At 36.8% G+C, this 25,345-nt stretch overlaps 1 protein-coding gene across 2 annotated transcripts in view; it reads right to left on the reverse strand.

Annotated features, from left to right (window-relative positions):
• The window catches only part of USP6NL (USP6 N-terminal like), a 148,217-nt gene that overhangs the window by 25,203 nt on the left and 97,669 nt on the right, over positions 1–25,345 (reverse strand). For both annotated transcript variants that reach the window (XM_033100773.1, XM_033100774.1), the window contains exons 6-14: positions 23,457–23,537; positions 15,969–16,076; positions 10,534–10,643; positions 8,319–8,367; positions 6,433–6,553; positions 3,340–3,434; positions 2,638–2,703; positions 2,446–2,545; positions 479–631 (exon numbers count right to left, since the gene is read on the reverse strand). In XM_033100773.1, coding sequence (XP_032956664.1) covers positions 479–631; positions 2,446–2,545; positions 2,638–2,703; positions 3,340–3,434; positions 6,433–6,553; positions 8,319–8,367; positions 10,534–10,643; positions 15,969–16,076; positions 23,457–23,537 — 883 coding nt within the window. The remainder of the gene's footprint in view (positions 1–478; positions 632–2,445; positions 2,546–2,637; positions 2,704–3,339; positions 3,435–6,432; positions 6,554–8,318; positions 8,368–10,533; positions 10,644–15,968; positions 16,077–23,456; positions 23,538–25,345) is intronic.

The following is a 25,345-nucleotide window of genomic DNA, read 5'->3' on the forward strand; positions in this document are numbered from 1 at the left end:
AGCCCTGGCTTAGTACTTAGGAAACTTGGACTCTAGTGTCAATAATGCTATCTGCTAGTCTGTCACGTCGTAGTTAAGCATTTTAGTATCAGTTTCCTCTGTAAAATGGGACTTTCACTTGCTCTGCTATTGCATATGGTTCCACAAATTGAAATGATGAAAGTAAAAAGTGCTTCTTTTTATGCCACTTTAAAGTGACATGGTTACTTCTGTTGAACAACATTACATGTCAACCAAACTCTAAATTTAAGTAGGAAGAATACAGTTATTCTTTGAGAATAGGTAAATTTAATTAATACATTTATTTGCTTTTTCTTAAAATAAGAATAAAGTCATAAACAGCTGGTAAGACATTGATTTATGTCATCACAAGTATGCATAATGTTTATGTTCTAAAACAGAAATTGCCTGTGTTAATTGTGCCACGTCTTCCAATGTTAATTACAATTTAGATATAAAGTATTTGCATATTTCTTACCAGGTTCTGGAAGGTCTAACTTTGCCCGCTTTAGTTCTGCCATAGAAATCTGAAGTTGCTCTATCACAAAATCATCTTCAAAGAAAAAGTCCTTTGCCAAGGTCTCTTGAAGAAATTCTACAAGTTCTTCCATAGACAATTTCATTAGATGTTCTAAGAAAGGATGAAAGAAATACAAATGCTATGTCAACAGCTACTTTAGGTTGAGAAGATAATGTATTCTATTCTGATATAGCATTTTTTAAAAAGGGCATAGCAAACAAATTAAAAATGGCATTGTGAATATCACTGAATTTCAGTAAGACCAAAATATTTTCTGATAGGTCTATATTTTTACTCTCAGAATTGCAGGGGGGGAAAAATCTGGGTTACTAATTTTATTTATATTTCTACTCATGAAATTAATTTTAATGAAAAAATTCAAATTACAGATACAAAACAGAAAGTAAAAATCAGCTAAGATTCCACTAGCCACTGCCCCATAAGTAGATTTATGTAGATGTGTATCAATGTTTAAAAATAAATTATACTTTCCATGTGTCATTCACTCATTTTCCCCACTCAGGAATGTAAATCACTGATCTCTCTCACTTCAACAAACATAAGTTTAGTCATCATTATTAAAAACTATATAAGAGTCCACTGTATGCGTGCACTATAATTTACTTAATCAGTTTTTTACTATTGGGCATTTAGGTTGTTTCTAATTTTTTTACTATTTACAACTGCTGTGTGGTGAACCTCCAGGAACAATGTCTTGTAACATTCTTAAGGCAATCAGAAAAAAAAACCAAGGAAAACACTTGGGAGCTTCAGCTAACTATTGGTTAAGGTGCCCAGATACAGTTTTTGAAGCTTTATATGGTGATGAAGGGAACATCCTGTAAGTCTTTGAGCTTTCTCTTCCTAAGAAAACATACACAGCAGCAGAAAGATTTTTTCCCCACAGCCTATTTAATGAAATGATAGCATATAAAGTAATTGTTATGCTTAAAGTTTATTTACAAAAGGTGAAGAAACTATTTGTCAAAATTAATCAAGAGTCATAGAAATAAAACATACTTTAAGAGGGAGAAAGAGAGCTATGGAGAAATAGAACATCATGTTTAGGGAACATTAAACTAATAAGTAGGTATCTTAATAAACTGTGTACTTTTGTTCTATATCTTGGTCAGTTTATAATCCAGAAAGAGAGAAAACAAGGAAAAGGAGGAGGCGGGGAGAGAAAGATTAATCGATGGCTCTCCTGTGGTTATACTCGTATGACTATATTGCAAACACAATTCATTGGCAATTGCTTAGTTTTGGTGCTGTGGTTTGTGTGTTGGGGGCCTAAGTATTTGGGTGTAAGGGAAACGAACCACACTTGTGAATCCTTGTCTTTCAGAGTGAACAGTACAGCTGTGAGTTTACAGGAATTTTCATTCCTGTCTAAAGCTCGAATCATCTGGTGCTCGAGAGCTCCATGCTTTTCATGTAGTAAGCAATCAAACAATCTTACGTGAAAGTAACTGACATGTACTTAGCAAAATGCCAAGCACAACTACATGACCCCAGGTACTCAATTAGCTTACAATTTAGTGGGGAAACTGAACAGATGAATCATCCAAGAATAACCTAAGAGAGGAGAGTACTGTGAACGTGTAACTATGTTGTGTGGCACAGATCAGAAGTGCCATATGCCATTCTAAAGCTTTCAGTGAGTCTCTTCTCTGCATAGTCACAAAGGAGTCACATAATTTTAAAGGTTGAATTGAGACTTTAAGAATCAAAGACCTTTGCAATTAGTAGATTTCCAGTCCGAAGAACCAATGAAAACAAATTACCAACTGAAGATCATTTCTTTACTGATTTTTAAGAATTCTTTTTGACTCACTACTAAAAGGAAATGAACTTGAAGTTGAGTGGGGAATGAGAAATCAGAGTTAAAATTTTTGTGCATTGTTTATACTTAAACATTTTCTTACTTTTGTGTAATTTTAAGATTGTGTAAGACATAGCAGTAAGAACTCGTTCGCCTTCAAAGATGTAGATATCCCATATTCTGAGGTTTAGTGTAAAAGGAGTCTATAATTAAAAACAAAACAGAAAGAAGATTAATAGTTTGCCTTCTCTGATATTTATAATTTTATGATTGGGCTTTGTAAATAAATACTCACACGATCAAGGAAACACTGAAAAAACCATTTCATTGTATAAAAACTGGTGTAGATTTCTTGAGAATCCTGAAAAAAACAAAGACTTCACAATTTCTGCATTGCAGCAAACAAAATATGACATACAATACTAAGTGAGGCTGTAGGAGGTAGCTGTCAAAGCTAAACGTAAAAGCATTTTGTTATAAGTCTTTTTCATGCTGGAGTACTTCTACTTTTTCTCTTCCTCTCCTTCTCCCTAACTTTTACTTTTGAAAACCAAGTCCTTCTTATCATATGATTATAATGCAACATTTTGATTCTCTTTAATATACTTTATAGTAAAGTATTTTTGCTTTACTAAACGACTATGTTTTATCATAGAGCTTATATATATATGGTTTACAAAGGATGAGTCTGTATGACCCTTAAAATAACTTCTGTGCAATAAAAACACCTCCAAAATTACTGAAATATCATGTCTTTAAAAGCTGTATTGTTTGTATATATCACCTTCAAAGAAGTTTGGGTTAGGTCTATGATAGTTCATCAACATTGAATTTCACAAATACAATGTTCTTTAAACAACTGGGAATTATGACTGCATTGTAAATTAGATGGACAACACTATAAATCAAAAAGGCAATTAAGACCGAAGGCTGCACTCAATTCCTCTCGCTTTATTCTTGGTATAGGTGGGTGTAGGTCAGTGCCACATCTACCTACCAAGTGCTGCTTAAGCTTGGACAGAAATTTATTCAGTATTTTTTCATGATGTTCTTGAAACCTCAAGAGTTTAGGAAAACCATGGACAAAAAAGCCTAGAATACAAACATAAAAATAATATTTCATACACAGTATCACAAAAATCCCTATCTTAAAATGCAACGTTTTTCTTTGATTTTTAACTGTCAACAAAAAATAAATCCAGTAGTTCACCAAAATATTCTTCCTCCCCACCAAAAAAACAATTGTATGTGAGCTTTGGTTAATGAAACTTGTAGTCTAGTATTCTAAAGCTCCCCTATAACCTTTCACAAATATAAAAGAGGACAGAATATTTCTGAATTAAAAGTAAAACTAAGAAGCTAAGAAAAAAATGGAAACTGAAGGCATTTATTAATATCATCTGTTTTCTTCAAGTATTGGGCTATATCTTAAATGTGCCAATTTTTATAGGTTATTCTAATCTTGATTTCCTGTCATTTACTATTAGTACATCACATAACAAACATTTTATTTTATTACATAACAAACATTTTATTACTCTAACAATTTAATTAGAAACATGCTTCCAAAGTTTTTAACACTTTTTAATCCTTTCTATAGTGATATTTAACATCAGCTAAAATACACTGGCACTACACGATCACTGTTGAATCAAAAATTATATTCTATCCCAATTGATTATACAATGTAATATATAAATAAGATTTCTAGATGGTAACCAATTCTAAATGGTAAGTTGTTATTGATTTTGTGTATTTAACTCATGGAACTTTACATCCATTTTTATTTAGAAGTTTCCTTTCAGCTATGCTACACAACCCATTAAAGGGACATATACTAAATGCTTTATCATTTCTCCACATTAGCATTTAACAATCTGGGTTCTATGTAACTTTGAAAGATGTTAATAGATGTTCTATGTTTATAAAAAAAGAATCCAGGGGAAACGCTATCTGTTATACATACCCTTCTTGGGTATGAGCTCATAATGGGTATGAGCTTCTTAATGTTTCTAAGTTGTTTTATAAGCTAAAGAAACTTATTTTTAATTAACTCAGTCTTCCAAAATTACATGATTTTGGACTTCATCTGTATCCAAAAAGTGAAACTATGTTCCTCTAAGAACCCAAGAAACACGCTAGTGGGAAAATATTGCTTTATCATCTTTTAGGAAGGACTATTTCTTAACTAATTCTCAGTTTTCTACAGAGTGTGTAAAAATTTCCAGAGATAGAAATTCTATTCCTCCTTTAGTAATATTTAGTAATACTTTCCAGTGAAATGGTTTCATAAAAAAAATTCCATATCTCTCTGTGAGATGGTCAATTTGATAGGAGTGAGAATTAGAAGAATTTCAAGAAAAAGTGTGATTTTGAAAGAAGCAATGCTCTTCAATAGTAAACACTAGCTCAAGGCTGCTAAGATACCTAACATGTATTTCTTCACTTTTCAGTTATAGCCCAGACTTGATATTTTAAACCTTGTTTTCTTCAGCCCTCATTTTATTCTATACATTTGTAAGTGATACATACAACTTTTATATAGGAAATGCAAAGAACTGTTGTAAGCTTTACTTCTAAAATTTCATAGCCAGACCTAGAAACAAATATCTCTAAGTACAAATTTACCCATAATAATAACCAAAACTGCACTGTAAATGTAAATGTTAGGGCAGCAAAATTAACACTGCTTTATAGATTACACTGGTGACCTAATTGCTGAAAGTAAGCTATCAGATATGTTTAATAGAAAAGACTTTTCTAGAACCAGGCAATCTTCCACATAATTATGTACTACTTAAATTGTAACATTCCATTGTTCTTCAACATACATCAGCAGCACCAATGGTAAAGCAAAATAAGGACTGATATGAGGCACGGTTATTTTTTAAGATGCCTTTTTTAAATAATACTGTCTATTAAACAGCAGTTCGATATGTGTCTTTCCTTGGGAATTTATTTATGGGGCGCAAAATGTCCAGAAACAGTTGGCAAGATAGTATTTACTAAAAACAATGTTCACAAGGAACACTGAAGGAGACAGCCAAATGCTAACACACAGTGTGTGCATGCGTGTGCACACACATACCACACACACAAAATATTCCCACAAAAACCACATGGTAAGAATGTGAGATTTAATAAACTATGAACATGGAAGGTCATCATTTTGAAAATGTTAAAATACCGCTTTATACATTAAAGTGATGTTTTGTGGTTCCCCACCACATACAGTTTAAATATTCACAAATAGAGCTTAGATGATCCATTCTTAGAGTGATTAGTGTTAAATTTTGTTTTTAATTTGGTATTATCATATGATTGCATTGGGAAAATAATTTTGCATTATATGGACAAATGTCACTTTATTTCCAAGACAAGTTGCAATCCAAACTCTCTAAAATAAAGTTTATTGCACATACTTAGCAAATATAATAAGGCAAAGGTTATTAAAAACAGTCTTTTAACTTGAAAATAAAATATTATGCAAGTTTTGAAATACTAAATAATAAAGTGCCCAGAAGGTGTTATCAGCCTTTTAAGAAAAATGGAATCGATTTTATAGCTGAAAGAACTAAAACACATACTTGCATTACAAAACTACTTAATGATTCAGTACCTTTTCTTTAAATACTAAGTGTCATTTCTCAATTAATATTCTTTGACAAAGAGTTATACACTGCAATATCCAATCAACAATAAACATTTCACTGAAATAACTGCATGACTGTCTAAAAGTTTTGATCAAAAGGCATCTTCTATTTCTCCCAATCATAGTTTTTCCTAAATTCCTCCAAACCTAAATTAGTTTCTTCTAATTCATGGGGCAAGTAAGGAAAGCATTTTTAAATGCCAACAGTATACTGCAGGGTGAACACAAAGGACTATAAATGTGAACAGAAAAATTTAGAAAAGTTCAATAAAGAATGGAATAAGAAATTAGTAACAAACACTAATTACTGAACGAGACATAAAGTTTTTGTATAAATTTTGTACTTAGTTCTATCAAACATCTTCCATAGTCTGTCTTTCATTTACCTTTCTTCTCCCCCTTGCTTATTGTTTATGATAAACTCTGGAGTTTTCCTACCGTGCATGGCGTGTTTGGGGCCTGAGAAAAGTTTGACCAGGGCCCAGAAGGCGTCTTCTTCATTCATATACATAAGGAGCAAAGCTGTGATTTGGCTCATCCCCTGACAGTATCCAACTTCCTAAGGAGTAAAGGAGAACAAAGAAATGGGGACTTTAGATCAAATTACATGTATATGCACATATCCAAACTGGCCCGTAAAATTATCCCAGAATGCCTAAACACATTATGTAATGAGCAATTCTACATGAGAAAACAGTACTATCTTTATACCACTGAGCCACTCACTATAAAAGAAGAAAATTGTGTTCTTCTTTTATATAAAAGAATAAATGTAGAGGTGTGGACGGAATCTAAGCCTACATGGATTTTTTATTGTCCCCTGTTCCATACTGTTATGCCCTCTGTAAAGAGCCTTAATAGCTGCTTTTTCTTTTTTCATTCCTCTTCTTTGCTCAGATGCTGGCAAATCTCTCTCTCCGACAGGCCCCAGTTGGCTGTCTGGTCTCCTCTCAGTTCTAGGCCTTTACATAGACGCAGTTGGGGACACGAATGCAGCCTACGCCCTTCTCTGGGAAGTGCCCACTCTCCCCACATCCCCTGCATATAACGTGGCCTTAGGGATTCATGTTGATGCCACATGACCCAAAGCTGGAGCAGAAGAGGACACCGGACCCCAGGGAAACAATGAATGGCCTGCACTGACTAATCACAAACTCTCTAGGAAATCTTAACAAAGCTAGGGTCTATCAGATGGTGTACACTTGAACAGAACATGGTACAATTCATGTTCTAGAGGTCACAGTGAGTCTATGGGAGCAGTCTTAGCCATGGAAAAACTGGTAAGTAGGCAAAGGAAACAATCTGGAGAGAGAAGAAGTGGAATCAACAATCACAGAGATAATCAGATTCCACATGGGGCCCCAAAATGGAAGCGATAAAACGGTAATTCCTTTAGCTGACGGCTTCTCACTTTCCAGCTCCGACTCCCATGAGGCCCAGCTTCTTCTTCATTTCTCTGAGAAGATCCTTGAACAAACTCTTTTTTAACTTGCCCTAGTTTGAGAATTTCTGTCCCTTGTAACTTAAATTTTAATTACAATAGAAAGCACATAATCCAAGGTTCAAGGCTGTCCTCCCTGGAACCTAGTCAACAAGCATTTATTTAACATCCAAATTACATTCAACCCTAACTGATTTTTCCCCAAAATCTCATCTCCCCCCAGAATGATAAATGTTCATTACCGGAAAGGTTAGTTTGAGCCTGCTCTTGGGGATAGCAAGCAGGCACAGGTCCTAGTGGGACCTCACAAAATGGACAAAATGTAACCTTGCGTCAAGCAAAAATTAATCTAGCTACCAACTTCCTGTGCTTCTAGCCCTGCTGGTTCCCAGTCCTCCTTGCTTAAAATAAAAACGAAACAGGCCTTTTGAGCCATGCTTTTGCTTAGGGGCCTGCTCCTGTCCCTTTGGAGTGTACTTTCTCTTCTAATAATGGGCCCTTGAGGCACTGCCTTCTGCTTGGGTCTGCTCCTACCTCTTTGGAGTATACTTTTTCTTCTAATAAATTGCTCTTTCACGACTTAAAAAAACACACACACAACACAACAACAACATGAGAATAATGAAACAAACAGTTTGGAGAAGGGAAAAGTGAGATTCGCTGCGTGCTGTGGTCTTCCCACTCTAGCTCCCTTGCTCTGAGGCCCAGGGTTACCACAGGGGCCTTGCAGAGACCCACAGAGCTCAAGAGACAGCAAGGCCGTCCAGCCCTGAGGTGAAGAAAAGCAGCCTAAAGGACTGTCACAGGAAAGCAGTGCCGAGAGATCCCTCCAGTTCCTCAGGAGACAACTCCAAGGGCCGAGGGCAGGCATGCTCTGACTTACCGTATTATAAATAGAATACGCAGCAAGAACATGGAATAGAGACTGCTGCCTAGAGAAAAGAAAGTTTACATTGAACACCACTTAGTTATTTCACACATTTTTAAAAATGAAAACGTTAAAAAAAATGAACTGAAAATAAATAATCCAGATAAAATTGCTATTATAATAAAGAAATGATCCCAAGCTCAAATTTAGACAATACTCTATATAGTCTAAATTTGAGGCTAGATAACATTCATTTTGATAGAAAGGATTTGTACCAAAAACATAAAGGGCTTCACAGTTTCTTAAATTTGTTGGCCTCTTTGGTTGAGCTTATTCTCACTATCAGATCGTCCCCACAGAAGCAGCTGGCTTGACAGAACTGTGGAACTGGCTTCGGGTGCCTGTCACAGTGCCACTGGGCACAATACCCGACAGGCCTGGGCAGCGCCCTCTAGGAGACTGTGTGTACCGATCAGCCGCCAACAGATGTGTCTGTCTGTCCCGCAGCCGGAGTCAGGGGTGGAAATGGGAGAGGCCCCAGTCACTGTTACCCCGGTATTCCACAAGCAAATGCTGCTTTCCCTTCCCATGGATGGTAGGCTCTCTGCCTCCAGGGCTTAGCTCCAAAGAGGAATGCTTCTGCGAGGAGACACAGCAGACATTCTACTGAACCGGAAGTGGGACTGCCACTGGCCACTTCAAGCTCCTCATGTCTCCGAATCAACAGGCAAAGAAGGAGGTAACAGTACTGGCTGGGTGACTGACCCTGACTACTAAGGAGAAAGTGAGCTGCTACTACACAGTGGACGTGAGGAAGAGAGTGTCTAAAATACAGGAGAACATTCAGGGTGCCTCTTAGTTATTACCAATGCAAGTCAATGGGAAACCACAACAATCTAGTTCAGACAGGACTGCTAATGGTCCAGACCCCTTAGGAATAAAGGTTTCGCTCACTCCACCAGGTAAAGAACCACCACCAGCTGAAGGCAGATGCACTACGGAGTGGGTGGTGGAAAGGGAGTTACATCCCAGCTATGAGGGACCACGTGCCCAGGCGCAGGAAGGATGACTATAAATACTGAGTATTTCTTCCTTACTTTGGTATATGCATATATGTTATAAACATTGTATTTTCTTCCTTTGCTTTTCCCTTACCATTTTACGTAAGATGTATTGATAAACACTAACTTTGTATCATAGTAATTAAGTTGTATGATATCAAAGCCGAAGAGTGAACATCACCCAAAGATTTTGCATCCTTTTGTGGGGAAAGGGTTAACATGTTTTCTGTCATAAGCAGAGCAGTTGTATCCAGTTGTGTGAAGTATGACTTTGTTATTCTTTGGAAATGAAATTGACGAGGAGGGGCTGTGATGGCCAGCTTTATTAGTCAACTTGGCTAGGCCAGGCTACCCAGTGATTCAAGCACTCATCGAGGTGTTGCTGTAAAGAAGGTAATGTGCAGATTTGACTGCAATCCTTAGTGAGCTGACATTAAGCAGGGGAGGTCGCCCTCGATCGTCTGGACAGGCCGGATTCAGTGAAAAGGCTGGGGAGCAGGGCTGCGGCCCCTTACAGAAGAAACCCCTCCTGTGGACGACAGCTGCGGCTCCTGCCCGAGTCCCAGCCTGCCCTCCGGATGGGCTGCCTATGACCTTGGACTGGCCTAGGGAGCCCCCACAACTGTGTCAGCCAATTCTTCACAATTCTTAACAGCTATCTCTTACCTGTTTCTGTTTTTATGGTTGAACCCCAGCCACTACAGAGGTCAGCAAAACTGTACCTTTCATTCATAAACTGTCATAGTCATTTCATTCATTCATTCATTCCTCCCACCTTTTTTTAGTTTCATCTATGCACAGGGTTAAGGCCATAGAGATATTATTTAGCAATGACATGGTTCTGGAAAAGCAACACAATCTCTCAGTTCTTTTCTAAGACTTTAAATAAAAGTACCTACCACATTTTTAAGAATTCCCAAATCATAAAATGATTCTCTACCAATTTTATAGCACCAAATCTGTCAAAATTTTAAAAATTTAAGTTTAATTAGGACCTAAGTTTCACACAACATGGACCAACTGATCTGCAAAAGCTTAAGCCTGAGGATGTGAATCAAAATTAGTCTATGCAAGACATTCTAAACGCTCACATTTTAAATTAATAAAGACTTGGATACAGACTATTCACAAATGCTATTTACACTGCATAAATATGAAACTTTACTTACTTAACACCGTATCTGTCTCTAAACATAATATGGTCCCTAAATGTACGGTTGACATCGAGGTCTATTTGTCTTATATCAGGTGAACAGCCCCGTGCTCTGTGTTTTAATTTCTGAAGAGGAAAAAGAGGGGAAGAAAGCACATTGTTATGGAAATCAGTTGAAAAGTCTATGACAAATAGTAAAATAATTCTCATTTACAAAGTTCTCTTGCTTTAGGAGAATCATTCCAATGGTTCAGACATGAAAACAATGCAGTTTCCCTCCCATCTGTGCCGATCTCTCCGACTCCCACCCTCTCCCTCTTCCCGCCACGTCTTTGCCCTCCTATGCTGTCAACAGAGGTAGATTTTAACTTTGGATAGAGAAAGTTTTGGAGTTTGCATCGCTGCGACTACCTAAAAGCTCTTCACAGCTGCGCCACGCAGCCCTCTGCGACTTCTTTTTTCTTCCTAGCACAGTATTTCCATTTTCCTTGGAGCTGATCACTGCATTATTGCTTGGTTTGCTTGTTTTCTACATAGTTGTCACTAACTCAATCCCAAACTCACTTTCAGCTGCATAAGTCTCCTCTGACGATGTTCAGACAGAAAGGGTATTCTCCCAATTTCAGTGTCTTGCAGACATCACTCCCAGAGCTTTGTGACCTGCTTGGGTCTTGGGGGCCTCCCTTCACCATCTGCTAGGCCTCCCTTTGTTTGGGTCCCCTGTTTCCTGCATCTCACTTCTTCTTTCCTGCTTTATTCCCTTGTCCTGGAGGAGCACATCCTCCGGTAGGGTAGCCCCTGTGAATAGGTGTATGGAAGAAACGTTTTTTTTGAAACGTTGAGTGTCTGATAGCTACCTTCTTTCTTAACTATTTGGCTATTATGAATTCTAAGTTGGAAAATATTGTTGGTCAAAAGGCAATGCCTTCACTGTCTTCTAGTTTCCGGTGTTGCCATTTTCATTCTTGCTTCTTTATATGATACCTGTTTTTGTCTCTAGAAGGTTGTAGGAGTTTTTCTCCATGTCTGAAACTTCACATTTCTGGGCTTGGTCTAGATCTAGTTTTATCCACAGGGTTGGGCATTTAATGGATCTTTTCAATCTTAAAAACTCACACATCTCTCAGTTCTGAGAAATTTTCTTTCCTAATTCCTTTGTTGATTTCTGCAACCTCCCCTCCCACATTTCACCCCCCACACTCCATTTTCTCTTTCTGGAACTCTTATTGTTACAGTGTGGGATCTTCTGGGCTGTCATTTAATTTCCTCATATCTTTATTATTTTCCATCTCTTTGACTTTATCATCTACTTTCTGGGAAACTTCTCTAATTGTTATTTTCAAGCCCTCCTCTAAGATCTTTCATTCTATTATCAGTTTTATATTCATAAGCTCTTTGTTGTTCTCAAATGTTCCTTTTTATAGCATTCTATATTTGTTTTATGGATGCAATATCTATTTTATTCCTTTGAAGATATTAATGATAGCATTTTTTAAGTGTTCTACTTTTGCTACAGTCTGTTTCTTACAAGTTGCTTTTTTCCATTTGTTCTCCTTTGTCCTTCATGTTAGCTGCTTTCCTCAAATGAACAGTGACTTCATTGTCTGCTTATATTTAAAAGCAGGACACTGAAAAGCTGGTGGCAAGCTCTGGGTGCAGAGGTGGGGCTTCACAACTGTGTCTTCACTGGCTGAGCAGTTTCACTGGGGTTCCCCTAAAGTCTGTATCTTTGGGTTTATTTTCTTAGGTTGGTCAGATTCCCCAGAGAAGGCTCTTCTGATCTCCTGCCGAAGTTCTGGGAGCTGTGTGGAGGAAAAGGCTGGAATGCCCCAAATCCAGATACTCGATTCCTGTGTGCTTTCATTCCAGCCGCCCCACCCTCAGTTGTGTCTGTGTTCCCTCTGGTGGTGTGTGGGGGTGGGAGGACACACCCGGCTGTCCTCTCCAAACAGTAACCCTCCCGTCTCCTGCCAGGTGGATGCCAGGACTTAGGGGCTCCAACTGCTACTGCAACACACTTTCAATCATGTCTACTGTTTGTAGCTTCACTTCCACTTCCAGAGGTACCTGCATTTGGCAATTACTAAGCCTTTTGAAGATTCTGAAATATAAAATCAGGTGCTTCTCCAATTTCTCACTGCCAGCTTTTGACTCGTTTTCTCGAGTTCGGTAAGATTACTAAATGTCCAAGTTCTAGTTTCCAAAAATTGGCAGCTGTTATCTCGTCTCCTATTTTCTATTCCTTGTGGGTTCGTCTTTTAAAACACTCTCTGCTGTCAATTTAGTGGCATTTCAGAGGGAAGGGGCACTAAATGAGTATGTTTAATCTCCCATGCTTAACCAGATGGGAGATTAAAATTTATATTAATTTATACTTAACCATGCTTAAGTATAATTAAGCATATGTTTTACTGACTCACTTACCATGTGCTGGTAATATATATTTCCACTAAAATCAATTCCAAAAAAAGTATATAAGAACATAACTGATAATTCCTGACTTAAGCTAAATGTGAAAAGAAGGCTCTCTGGGATATGTGGTTGTTAAACGTTCTGTGAGTATGTGTATTTTTGTGTTTTGAGGTGGAGGTCAGAGAACGGCAGTTTCTATAGCATTTTAAAACATAAAGAGTAACCACATTATTCTTCAGAGTTCTGAAGACAGAGGCAGATATTTATAGTACTGTACTGAAATCATACAACCACTGAAATACTATTGTATACTGTTTCTAATATATGTTGGCCAGAAGACATTACAAAAATTTAGATTTAAAACTAATCTTTATATATTTGTTCTTTAAATATCTGGGGGGAAAAGATAATGGATAAGTAGAGAGGTTGAATTATTGTTCTACGGGCTTCCTGATAAAACATAAGGTGTCGAAACACAGAAAGAAAATGTTTGACAAGACATAATCAAATATGATTTAAAATAAAATTTAGTTGAAAGGGAGAAAGACACCCAAACACAACTATAATATCACCTTCTCTAGAAGACAAGAAAATCTGACATAAAAAAACAAAACATCTCACAACAGAAACAAAGTCCAGTTAAGTCAATAAAAAAATAATAGGGCAGAAAGATTATTTATGTCCAAGCTAGCGTGCCGCATACAGGAAATCAAGCATATTTCTTATCTTAATGAAAGGCGGTTAGCCGCTCGTACAATTATCCCTCAGACTGGGTGGGTTGAGATCCGTGAGTGTCACAATAACATAAGAGTAAACATCTTATTTAAAAGAAAAAGGATCTAATGAACCTATGAAGTGAGGGCAGAAGTACTGTGGAAAGCATTTAGATGACAAACTGGCACTGTGGGTTTGGCCGACAAAATTATTAAGCTCCCCTAAGGCTGTAGACGAGGTGCTACCACCGCACATTGTATCACTGGGCGCAAGAGACACAAATAACTGAGACACAGTGAGAAGAACAGAACAGGTAAAATCACCAGGTCAGGAGCCAGGATGACCGGACAATCTGAGAAAAACATTAGTAGATTAAGAAAAGGTAGTTTCAGTCTTACTAAATTTCCAACTTGAGGAGAGCAATTTATACCACTTTTGCAAAAGGAGAGTTAAAAAAGAGTGACCAGGAAAAACTTTGGTTAAATAATGATGCTGAGGGAAACTCAAATAGTAAAAATGATGTTTATGATGGCAGTGTAGAAAATTATAAGCTTGAAAATCTTGGTGGGAATGTCATTTCTCTTGTTGTTATTTTATGATTGGCTTTTACTAAATGGGTCTCTCACATTAACCAGTCACTGGAAAAAAATCTTACTCTATGTAGAAAAAGTCTAAAATATAGCCAAAAACCACAGTTCTAATATCAGCATGGATACTGGACAGTTTCTCTAAAATTCATGTTTACCCAGACCTATGAATATGACCTGATTTGGAAATAGGGTCTTTGAAGATGTAATCAAATTAAGATGAGGTTGTACTGGGTGAGGGTGGAACCTAAATTTAATGATGTGTGTCCTTATAAGGCGAGACACAGAGACTTGAGACACACCCTGGGAAGAAGGCCATGTGAAGATGGAGGCAGAGACCAGAGTGAAGCCTCTCCAAGCCAAGGGATGCCACGGACAGCTGCTAACACCAGCAGCGAGCAAGAGGCGAGGAACGGTTCTTCCCCAGAGCCTTGAGAGAGCCTAGTCCTGCTGACACCTTGATTTCAGACTCTATCCTCTACAAGTGTGAAAAAATAAATTTCCGTAGTTTTAAGCCACTCAGTTTGTGGTACTTTGTTATGTCAGCCCAAGGAAATAAATGCAGCATGCTAAATAAAAGTAATTCACTTCTTTTATTAAACAAATATTTACTGAATCCCTACCACATACCAGGCACACTTACTATGAGTCTCTGGGGTTACATTTTATATATGTTCCCTCAGACATCATTTTCAACACTGGCTGTACAACTATGACATTAAAAGCAAATATTTAATCAACAGTCTAAAATAATCTGAAACTCTACAATTCTGAGACATAAACTCATAGTCTGTGTAGGGTCCAATCAGCTAATTTGAAAAACCTTTAAGTCATACAAAATGAGTAGTTCTTTAAATGAAGCAGTATTTATTACCTTTCATCTTGATGAAATTTTACATGTATATATGAAAAAGAAAAAACAATATTCAAAGAGAATTCCAACATCCCTTCTATAACTGAAATTGGGTTTAAATAATAAATAATTTTTCTTTTTTCCATTTATTCTATTTTAATTTATTCTACTTATATACATTTCCTGAGAAACATATTTCAAAATGATTTTTGGATATGTTTCTTTCTCTTTTCAAAGAGAAAATTTAAGTTCAGAAGGGATATAGATGAGATGATAAAGAAGCAAATTTAATGCATTAGCTAATTTAAGGAACACATTACCGATCACTGAGTGACAATTACCGATCACTAAATAACAATTTAACTTTTTATTAATAATTAATGAAATCTAGAAATACCCTAATAATCTTCAAGGAAAATTCTTCTTTTTTACACTTACAAGAAAACAGTCAATCATATACAGGCAGTTGTCAGATAACTCGAATTCTGCTATTATTTTCTCATAAACTCTGAAAGTGACAACATAAATCTCTTTATTAATATACATTGCAAACAAGAAGCTACAACTAGATCTTAGTCAATTTTTCTCATGAATATGCCCCAATATTGATTGATTATTTCAAGTATTCGAAAAGCACTTGACATTTACTAATTGATACAGAAAATAACATTTTCACTGAAGTATTTGTTTGAAATTTAGGAAGTAGATTGCAATAAACAGAACCATCAGAAGAAATCAACAGACAATAGGTCTATAAAACCCAATGTAATATCATTTTAATATACTTTCAAATGATGATACGAATATCTTACATCACCTTTAAAGCTAAAAGAAATGAATTTTAGTTTTGAATTCCAAAATAACAGGTTGGCTCCAGGTACTCACACTATAAAGGTCCCTTGTTTCTTCTTTCATTTTAGGAATCTCAAGGAGCAGAGCCCAGACTTCACCTCGGAGCTGGAGTGGGACCCCTTTGTAAATTCTCCTATGAAACTTATTAAAAGAAACATAAATTGCAGTTACAAACCGACAAAAGCTTAGACTAGTCCCTTAAATGAAACTAATTAGTATTTGTTAATCTTTTATTTTCAAGGTATCCATGATAATTAATGGACACATTTTAACATGGCACGTGGATCCTATCGTCTCTACTTTTCAGATCCTAATAGACATATATGCAGAAATGGTAAAATAAGTAAGAAAATGTTAAATATGACAAGTACATTAGTAATTACGAAGGTGTTACCTAAGTGACAGGAAAGCATAATCAGTGCTCTCTTTAAATTGCGAACATCTGATTTACAACATTCCCTGTAGATATAACTAACTAACTACATACTTTCTTCCTTTTAATCCATACAACTGAAAGCCTCCAAATAGCAAAAGGATGCCTTGTGCCAAAAGGGTCGGCCTGGAGTGTGGAGACTGCTGTCTAACTCCTAACCTCTTTCCCATCACCTTCTCTTTGGGGCTCTCAAAAAGACAGCAAGCTCATAATCTCAGTTAATTCCACCCACAATTTTCAGTCCTCTCCTCTCCTCTCCTCTCCTCTCCTCTCCTCTCCTCTCCTCTCCTCTCTCTCTCCTCTCTCTCTCTCTCTCTCTCTCTCTTTCTCTCTCTCTCTCTCTCTCTCTCTCTCTCTCTCACACACACACACACACACACACACACACACACACACTCACTCCCTCTTCCTTCTCCTGTTTCCAATTCTTGATAGTTTCTTCAGGAAAACCTTTGTCCTTTTCTTAATGACATTGATCCTACCTGATTAGACAAAAATAGTGATAGACCTCCATCATGAAGGAATGCCATGACTTTTGAATGAAATTAGCCATAAAACGTAGTATCATCAACTCTTTGGGTACTTGAAAGTATACTAATACTCTATGGATCTGAGTCTATACTGAGAAGACTCAGTATACTTTTCCATCTTCCTGTACCTGTATCTTTTTCTTCAAGGTTAATTACTCAAAATAACATACAAACCTACTATGCTCAATACAAAGTTTGAATAAAACTTCAAAACTTAAAAGTAGATGTCCAAACAAGGAAATGATTAAACAAATTATGGCAGAAACCTTAAGGAGTGAGGTAAAGGTATGTACATAATTACCTTTATGATCAAAATAATCGATTTTAGTAGTATGGCTAAAAATAATGTAAGATGCAAGTTCTAATAACTGAAATGTTGGTGAGCTATGAACTAATAAGCAGAGCTTCAACCTCTACTCCTATACTACTGAGATTTTTAAAAGCTTTAGTAACTCGTCATGATGTAGCTTAAGAAACCGATTATATGGTTTAAAATGTGTGACACTGCAGAGCAACTTTTACTGCGAAACAGTAAACGCTAGGAAGATGAGTCAATTAGATAATTCCATACATAATTTCAGCTTTGTTCTTTTGGTATAAACATAATATGCCTCAAATTTTACATTTCAGCAGATAGTGATGAAAATCATAGAAGTTTTTACTCCTGCAGTAGCTCTAACTGGACGATTATATACAGAATGACTGTGGACGCTAGACTCTGCACCTGTAACATTTCCCATGCACTAAACACTTACCACATTAAGTGCAAACTGAGTGTGGTAAAAAAGCAAGTGACTTATTTCCTAAAGAAAGTTTGTCATCTATAATTCACATCAAAATTATAATAAACTGTACTTTTTAAAGGAATATCATCCACTAAAAGTAACTTCCACTTATCTCTTAAATTTCCAGAGTGAACATGCTACACTACAAAAATCTGACATGAATATCAGGCTACACTACAAAAATCTGACATGAATATCAGGAAGTGTAGAAATAATTGCAAATGTGAAAGTGAAATTTTAATAATCAAGTAGAATATGATGGCAGGTAAACAGATTAACTTTGAGAGACCTGATTCCCATTAAACTGAGATTTTTCAATGAGTAGTAGAACAGGAGCTCTAACAAGTATTTGTTAAACTAAATTACTTGGAAAGACTTTTGACATTACTTTATTGCTTTCATTCAATTCTGCACTCAACAATTGTACACATATTACTGTCTATTATTTATCCTAAAGTTTAATCTAGATTTAAGGTGAAAACACCCATCAAATTGCCATGATTAATTGGGAAGAAATAAAAGAGAAATTTCATAAAAAACTAATGGTCCCAGTGCTACTCCAGGGCATTAAAATGAAAGATTAGGCACATACAGAAAAGGCTGAAAAAGAAACATTGATAGAGTGTCACTATCATTATCAATAGCAACAGTTAAAAGCTACTTTTACTGAGCATTTACTATGTGCAGGAAACTATTTTAACTTGTTTACAGATATTTATTTCATTTAATCATATCAACAACTCTTATGAGATGTTATTATCCCAATTTTATAGATATTGGAAGTATGTCGCAGAGAGGTTGAATGACTTGTCAAAAGCCACGCAAAAGATGTTACTAGTTAGTAGAACATATTGTTTTATACTTTATAAAAAACAAAGACTATCTTCCCAAGATCATACTGTACATAGTCCACTGTTCTGCTCAATTGGACTTACTAAAACACATGGAACAGGAAAATATTAAGGAAATCCGAGCAAAAAGCATTAAAATAGAGAATAAAATTGTATCTAAAACTTAAAAAAAAAAACCATAAAAAGGATGAATCTGGAATTCAAGCTGTGAGAGGTAATGAAGTGAAATGTGTGCACAAAGGTACATAGAGAAGAAAATAATTAAATTATGAAACCCTAAAATAAGAATTTTAAGTTCTGCTTATTGTTTTTCAAATACTTCTACTGTTACATGACAGGCTAACTTGTTAGGGTTACATATCTTTCCTCACAAATTTTCAACTCTTGTAGAAATTTTGGAAATTTTGTAAAACAAAGTAAGAATTATATCAAAGCACAAAAGTTATAATAAAATTTGCTTATTTATTCTCCAGAACAGCAGTCCAGTTTACGCTTGTTGAGGCTCTTTCAACTGACAAAGTAGTACGTCATATTTTCTATAACAACTCAGAAAACCAAGGTACAGAGAAGTGGCTTGCTTAGGTCAAAGAATTCCATCTTCTTATTCCTCTTTCCTGCCACTCACACCGCCTCCTAGAGATTACAGCGTTATTAAAGCAGCAGCAGTCATCAGTAGAAGGTGATGGTTGGTTGTCCCAACTCCTAAATGAACATCATTCACTCGTTCGTTCTTTCATTCATTCTAAAAAGAAACTCCGTAATGACAGTCTGCTTTGTAGCCAACACCTATTAGGTACTATGGTTACAAACATGAGAAAATTCTGTGGAGCTCATAGTTAGTGGGGAAGATACATATATTAGCAGATACTTACAGCATAAACAGATAACGCCACATACCCTAACTGCTGTCAGAGCTGAGCATCCCAGCCTGATGGGAGAAGTGCTGATGGAGACAGACTCCCTAGAGGTGGGCCAGTGTGGGGAAAGGAGAATGGTGGGTACTGCACTGTCCAGATCTGCAGGAGTGACATCAGGGGGCGGTGAGCCCTTACGTAGCAGGACACCTGACCTTCCATGGGGAACCAGAAAACGTTTAGGGATAAAGGTGTTGGGGTGAGGGGTGAATCTGATGTGGTGGCCACTGTTTATTGGCCCGACACAGTGGTTCATCCTGAGACTGTATTAGAGATACTATAATAGAGGAAGGAAAAGGTGAGTTCTGCAGGACAGGGAAGATTTCCTTCAGAGAAGACTATAATAAACTGAATACTGAAGGCTACACAGAGATTTGCCAGGAAGGGGAAATGAAAGTGGGGCTGAGGGGAGGTAACACGGATGCATCAAATGCAGTAACAGTGTTGCTAACAGTTGCCGGAGTCATCCGTACGGTTGCAGGAGTCATCCGTTTGCAGGTCAATTTATCCCGTGTAACATTATATTTCTAAACAGGTAGGTATTATTATTATCAGCCCCATTTTATGGATGACACAATTAAGATGTAGACAGGTTAAATAACTAGCTCAAAGTCAAAGTCATACAACCAATAAACTGTGTTAGAAGTGAAATTCAGATAGTCTGACCTCAGAGACCATGGTCTGCACAACCACATTACAGAACTACTATACGTTGCATTTTAATAACATTTTCATATTCCAATTTGAAAAGTACTACCTTTAAAATTCTGTCATAATTTTATGAATATGATATATAAAATCTTTAAGAAAAATAAAAAAAGGTTGCCTGGAATCTACCTTAGTTTCTAGTATCTTTATTCACTTGCCGATAACAATCAACCAATCTATTCCAGTCACACAGATCCATGTAAAAAGCCATTGGCTAACATAAACATGAATTCCATGAAGGTAGGGGCAGTCGCTGTGAGCACACAGGCCACACAAACAGCCTTCAGGGAAACTCTGTCACTGAAGCTTGTATTCTGAAAATCCAAATATTCTCTGTGAGGGTTACATTTTTATTTCAAGGTACTTTTGGAGACTTGTTTGTGTTATTACTATATAAGTATGGGATCTGTGGAGAGAAAACTTATACCTCCTCCTCCTGGAAGAGAAGAAACATGTATGCTACTTTTTTACTTCAATGCAATTTAAAACTAGGTATGATTTGAAAGCAGCAATTCTTTGAGAAGGTGCTTTCTGTTTCACACCAAATTGGACATACATATCATCTAATAATTCTAGCATTATAGTTGTGGGAAAGTGCTTTAAAATTATACATCAAAGAAATAGGTCTGTTAAAATCTCTGTTACCGGGAACTCCATTAGCCTGAGCTGCTGTGCAGGATAATAGCTTAGCAGAATGGCTCATTTTACAGAGGCTTCCATGCTATCATAGATATATGTGTACTAGACGAGAACATAAAGCCACATAACTCTACAAATATTTTATTAGACTGAATGTGAGATTAAAGCGTAGGTGCAATGCACCAAAATTTATCCTGTAATTACCACTTGAGCAATCTTTCCACAAAGACAGAAGGTAAAGTACTTGTCAACTTTATGCCAACCTGAGAGACGGCAAAATATTAAATAAAAGCACAGGTGTATAACTAATGTTCTACTTTGAACTGATTCCTCTTAAAAACATCTTGACTTCCAACCTAATGCTAAAACACAGATAATAAAATTGACAACAAAAAAAATAAACTCACTCCTGATGAAACAGTAAGAATCTAACAGACTTGCAATAAAGATACTTAGGATGCTCAAAAAGAGTGACGTGAGTCCTGTGACATACCCCATGACAAAAATATTTCCATGGTTAACTAAGTTTCACGCAATTTAAGGTTCCTCTTAACAATTGCCACCACGTGCTATAATGTTAAAGACTCTCAGGGGTCCTATAGTAAAGAAACCTTGCCGAACTATTATTAGCTCTGATTTTCCCAACTTAATTTCACAGGAGAGCCCTTTTCTCCTATAATAAAAAGCAACATTTACTGGCTGCACACTAAGGGTCAAGCACTATTCTATGTGCTTTACATGAATTCACATTTAATCCTCCAAACAACTCTGAGAGGTAGGTGCTATTATTCTCCCCATTTTACAGATGAGCAAACGAAGTCAGCAAAGGTAAAAGACCTCCGCCCAGGTCGCACCGCTAGTAAAGTGGCAGAGATGGGGTTTGAACCCAGGACAGTCTGGCTCCAGCATCTGTTGCTTAACCAGTAGGCCAGATAGCATCTATGCAATGCCCATCAGAATCTAAAGAACTGATTTCTTTCCCTGGAATTCTTGTTTATATCTATGCAAAAAGTAAAATATATATATATATATTACACAAGAAAAAAAGTGTAATGAAATAGACAGAAATCCTAACACTTAATTCAGTTGTGTTTTGCTATACAACATGGAAGACTTTTTTTCCTTACTATTTTTTCATTGTCCAACCTTCCTTCAAAATACTAACAGCAGTAGCTAACATTTACTGAACGCCTGCTATCTGCAAGGTGCATGCTGAGTGCTCTCCGTGCATTTAATCATTCACTCTCCATCCCTTTGAAATGGGTATGATTATCTCCACTTTACAGATGTGAAAACCGAGGCTTAGATGTCAGCAGTTCTCACAGCATGGTCCATGAGGTCACAGCTGTTCTCATAATAACACTGACATGTCAGTTGTCTTTTCACGATGGTGACCTTTGCACTGAGAACAGGAAGCAATGACACCATGACACAAACCATGACAGTCCTGTGGTACATGACACAAACCATGACAGTCCTGTGGTAGTGGTCTCTGTATCTGTCACTCACAGTTTAAACAAGTCAGTTTCACTTCAGATGAAGCAGAACATTTTTAAGTGTGTTTTTCTAGGACCCAACAGCTCCAAGTCAAGTAGTTGTTTCAATCTAATTGTGAAGGGCACAGCTCACACTGGCCCATGTGGGGATCGAACTGGCAACCCCAGTGTTATGAGCATCGTGCTCTAACCAACTGAGCTAACCAGCCGCCCCAAGTACAAATTATTAACCTTATGAAATCTCTACTCTTGAATCCACGTCTTATCACTATTCTGAGACGACCTGGTAGGTACACACAGAGCACTTTGCTGCATCCTCAAGGACGAAGCCGGCCTCAAGGAAAGAACTTAGGAAATTGTCTGAATCATGATCTGAGCCAATCCCTTTTTGTGTGGAACACCTGAATACTTAAAAGAACAATTGGCGTACTTAACATTTTCTCAAAAATAAATGAAGTAAGCTTGTCACTTTAAGGAAAATAACTGATAACATTTGGTGCCACTAATAACATTTGACCTTTCAAGAGAAAATTAGAATTTTGGAAAACTTCCACCATCATGTAACTTCACAATTAATGAGTATTTAAAGACTTTTCTGATGAGATTGGTGATGATGTTAATAGATGTGTATTTTTTAAATTGGTTTAAAACAGCACAAACTCAATGCAGGACAAGAAGATTTAAAGGGAGGTTTGCTAAAGCTTTTGGACAAAGAGATTGCTCTTGCTTCTGGAAAAGATTTCAGAAGCCAGCCCTCTCTTTCTGAGCATGTGGGTATGAAGCCTAGAACTACTGCGCTGATTCCGATCCCAAAAGGAAGCCAACTTCAAGATGAAGCTTACACAACAGAAGGCAGAGAAGAGAGATGGAAAGGAACTAAGTCACAGGCAATGAGACTGAGCAGCTGAATTACATGACTCCTGCAACCGTCCTCCCTCTGGACTCCCAAGACATCCTCTTCATTGCTGAAACCAGTTTGAACTGGGCATTCTGTTACAACATAAAGACTCCGGATTTGAGGCAGTCCACTACATTAAACTAAACTAAAAAAGATTTTTTTAAAAAGAATATGAATATAATACTCATAACTAAAGAGAAATTTTACTGGGAAAATCCACATGGAACTTACATAGTTTCATCAGGAAGCAACATTATTTTTAATTACCTTTTCAGTGTTCTTATATTTTTCCCATCCTTTTAGCATTTTCAACCATTTAGTAGTTCTTTCAATTTCCAGGTGCTTTTGCTGAAATAAAATTGAAATCATCGTTACTATTTGTTCAAGGCTTCTTTACTTACAAATTACAAAAAATGTCAAAGAAAATGCTGCTAAAAAAAAGGACTGCTAAAAAGTTATGCTATAGTAGACAGCAAATATCCTATCTAACTTTTGAAAAGTTGAATCATTTTACATTTGTATCAGTAGTATACCTGGGCTAAAGTTAAGGTACACAGGAGGTAGTCCATTGGGATAGGTAAAGAGAAAGAATTGTTTCAATTTTCCAACACACTGAAACTAATCACTGAAAACACGGTGTATTCTACAAATTTAAGCCAAAAGGAAATTTTAAAATATTTTAAAATATCTTTTAGGAAGCAACAAGAACATAATTTCAAAATTCCATTCTTTTTTTCCACATTGTACTGAATTCTAGCATCTTAATATTTTCAGTGACAGAGTTGGTTTTTTAAAGGAGAATTGGGTATTTATTGATTTGTGGAGTGGTGAACATATAATTGGCACTATGCTAGTGAAAAATTGTACAAAAATAAGTAACAGTTGCTGCCCTAAAAAGGAAGTTCGCCATTGTCTCGTATGTCACACTAAGTTGGGATTTGGGGCAAAGCTGGGGAATGGGGAAGGTAGTACAGAGAATGCTTCTTCCTCACTTCCTTGTTTGCCAAAATAGGTATTGTTTTCCTAAGGAACTGGGCCTGCTATCCAATCTCTTAGGCACTCCCAAGGTAGGAGAGTGACTTACGTGATTAATAAAATTAGATTAAGAACTGGGTGTTACAGCCCTTGGTCCCTATTCTCGGCAGCCCAACAACTCTCCGAAAGCACATTTATACTCCATCCTTTCAGGCCAGAAAAAAAACACCCTCCTCAGCCAAGAAGTCTATGGTGACTAGGGGAGTAAGTCTGTCTCTTCCCAGGGTTCAGGCCCAGGATGCTCACTGCTGCTGCACACCTACCCCACGTTCTCCCCTCGCTACTCTGCCCCAGGAAGGCTGGGGTGTCTGCTATTTCCCCACTGCCCAGAGAAGTGCTGGGCACAGAGTGGGAGGGGGGCACCTAGTTAATTATTTCATTTTCATGAGAACAAAACCGAGCAAAATTTTTACGTGTAAGTGAGTTGAGATTCTATTTTCTTTTCTGGAGGCCTCTGGAAGTACAATAAGCATGTGAATAAAAAGCAAAGGAAGTGGAAGACTATATAGGAAACTGTTCTAAGGACACATTTATGATCAGAATGTATGCTCCCTACAACGCCTCTAAGGTACGTTTTAAAATCCCCATTTTACAGATAAGGAAACAGAGGCACAGAGGGGTCAGAACTTGTCCACATTCCCATCTAGTAAGTTCAAGTCTGAAGAGCGGTTCAAAGGTGGGTTGGTTGACACCAGGACCTGCACTCTTAGTGCCATATCTTTTGTCTCTTGCTTCAAGCATGTCCCTACTATAGTTCAGACAAACACATTCCTGGATGAAAGCAGTAGCTCCTTACTGACTGTCTTCAATCCTGCCTCAAACAGACAGATGGCATATGCCCACCAACAACATTTTCAGGTTTAAAAGAGGCATAAAATACCAAAGCAAATGCTGAACTAGGAAAAGATTCTCATCAATAAGAGTATTTTTATAGAATTTTATTTTTAGGCATATTCTTTAAACTCTTTAATTACTTTTTAACTCTTAATAAAAATTTTGATGGGTTTTTCATAATAAAACATGATCACTCATGAGCAAAAGATATTCTGTTATAATTCCCATTTTTCAAAAGACTAAGCATATTCTTCATTATATTATTAGTGATAAAATGTTGCAGATGG

The sequence above is a fragment of the Rhinolophus ferrumequinum genome (assembly GCF_004115265.2).
Source record: "Rhinolophus ferrumequinum isolate MPI-CBG mRhiFer1 chromosome 5 unlocalized genomic scaffold, mRhiFer1_v1.p scaffold_110_arrow_ctg1, whole genome shotgun sequence".
In the NCBI taxonomy this organism is placed as follows: Eukaryota; Metazoa; Chordata; class Mammalia; order Chiroptera; family Rhinolophidae; genus Rhinolophus; species Rhinolophus ferrumequinum.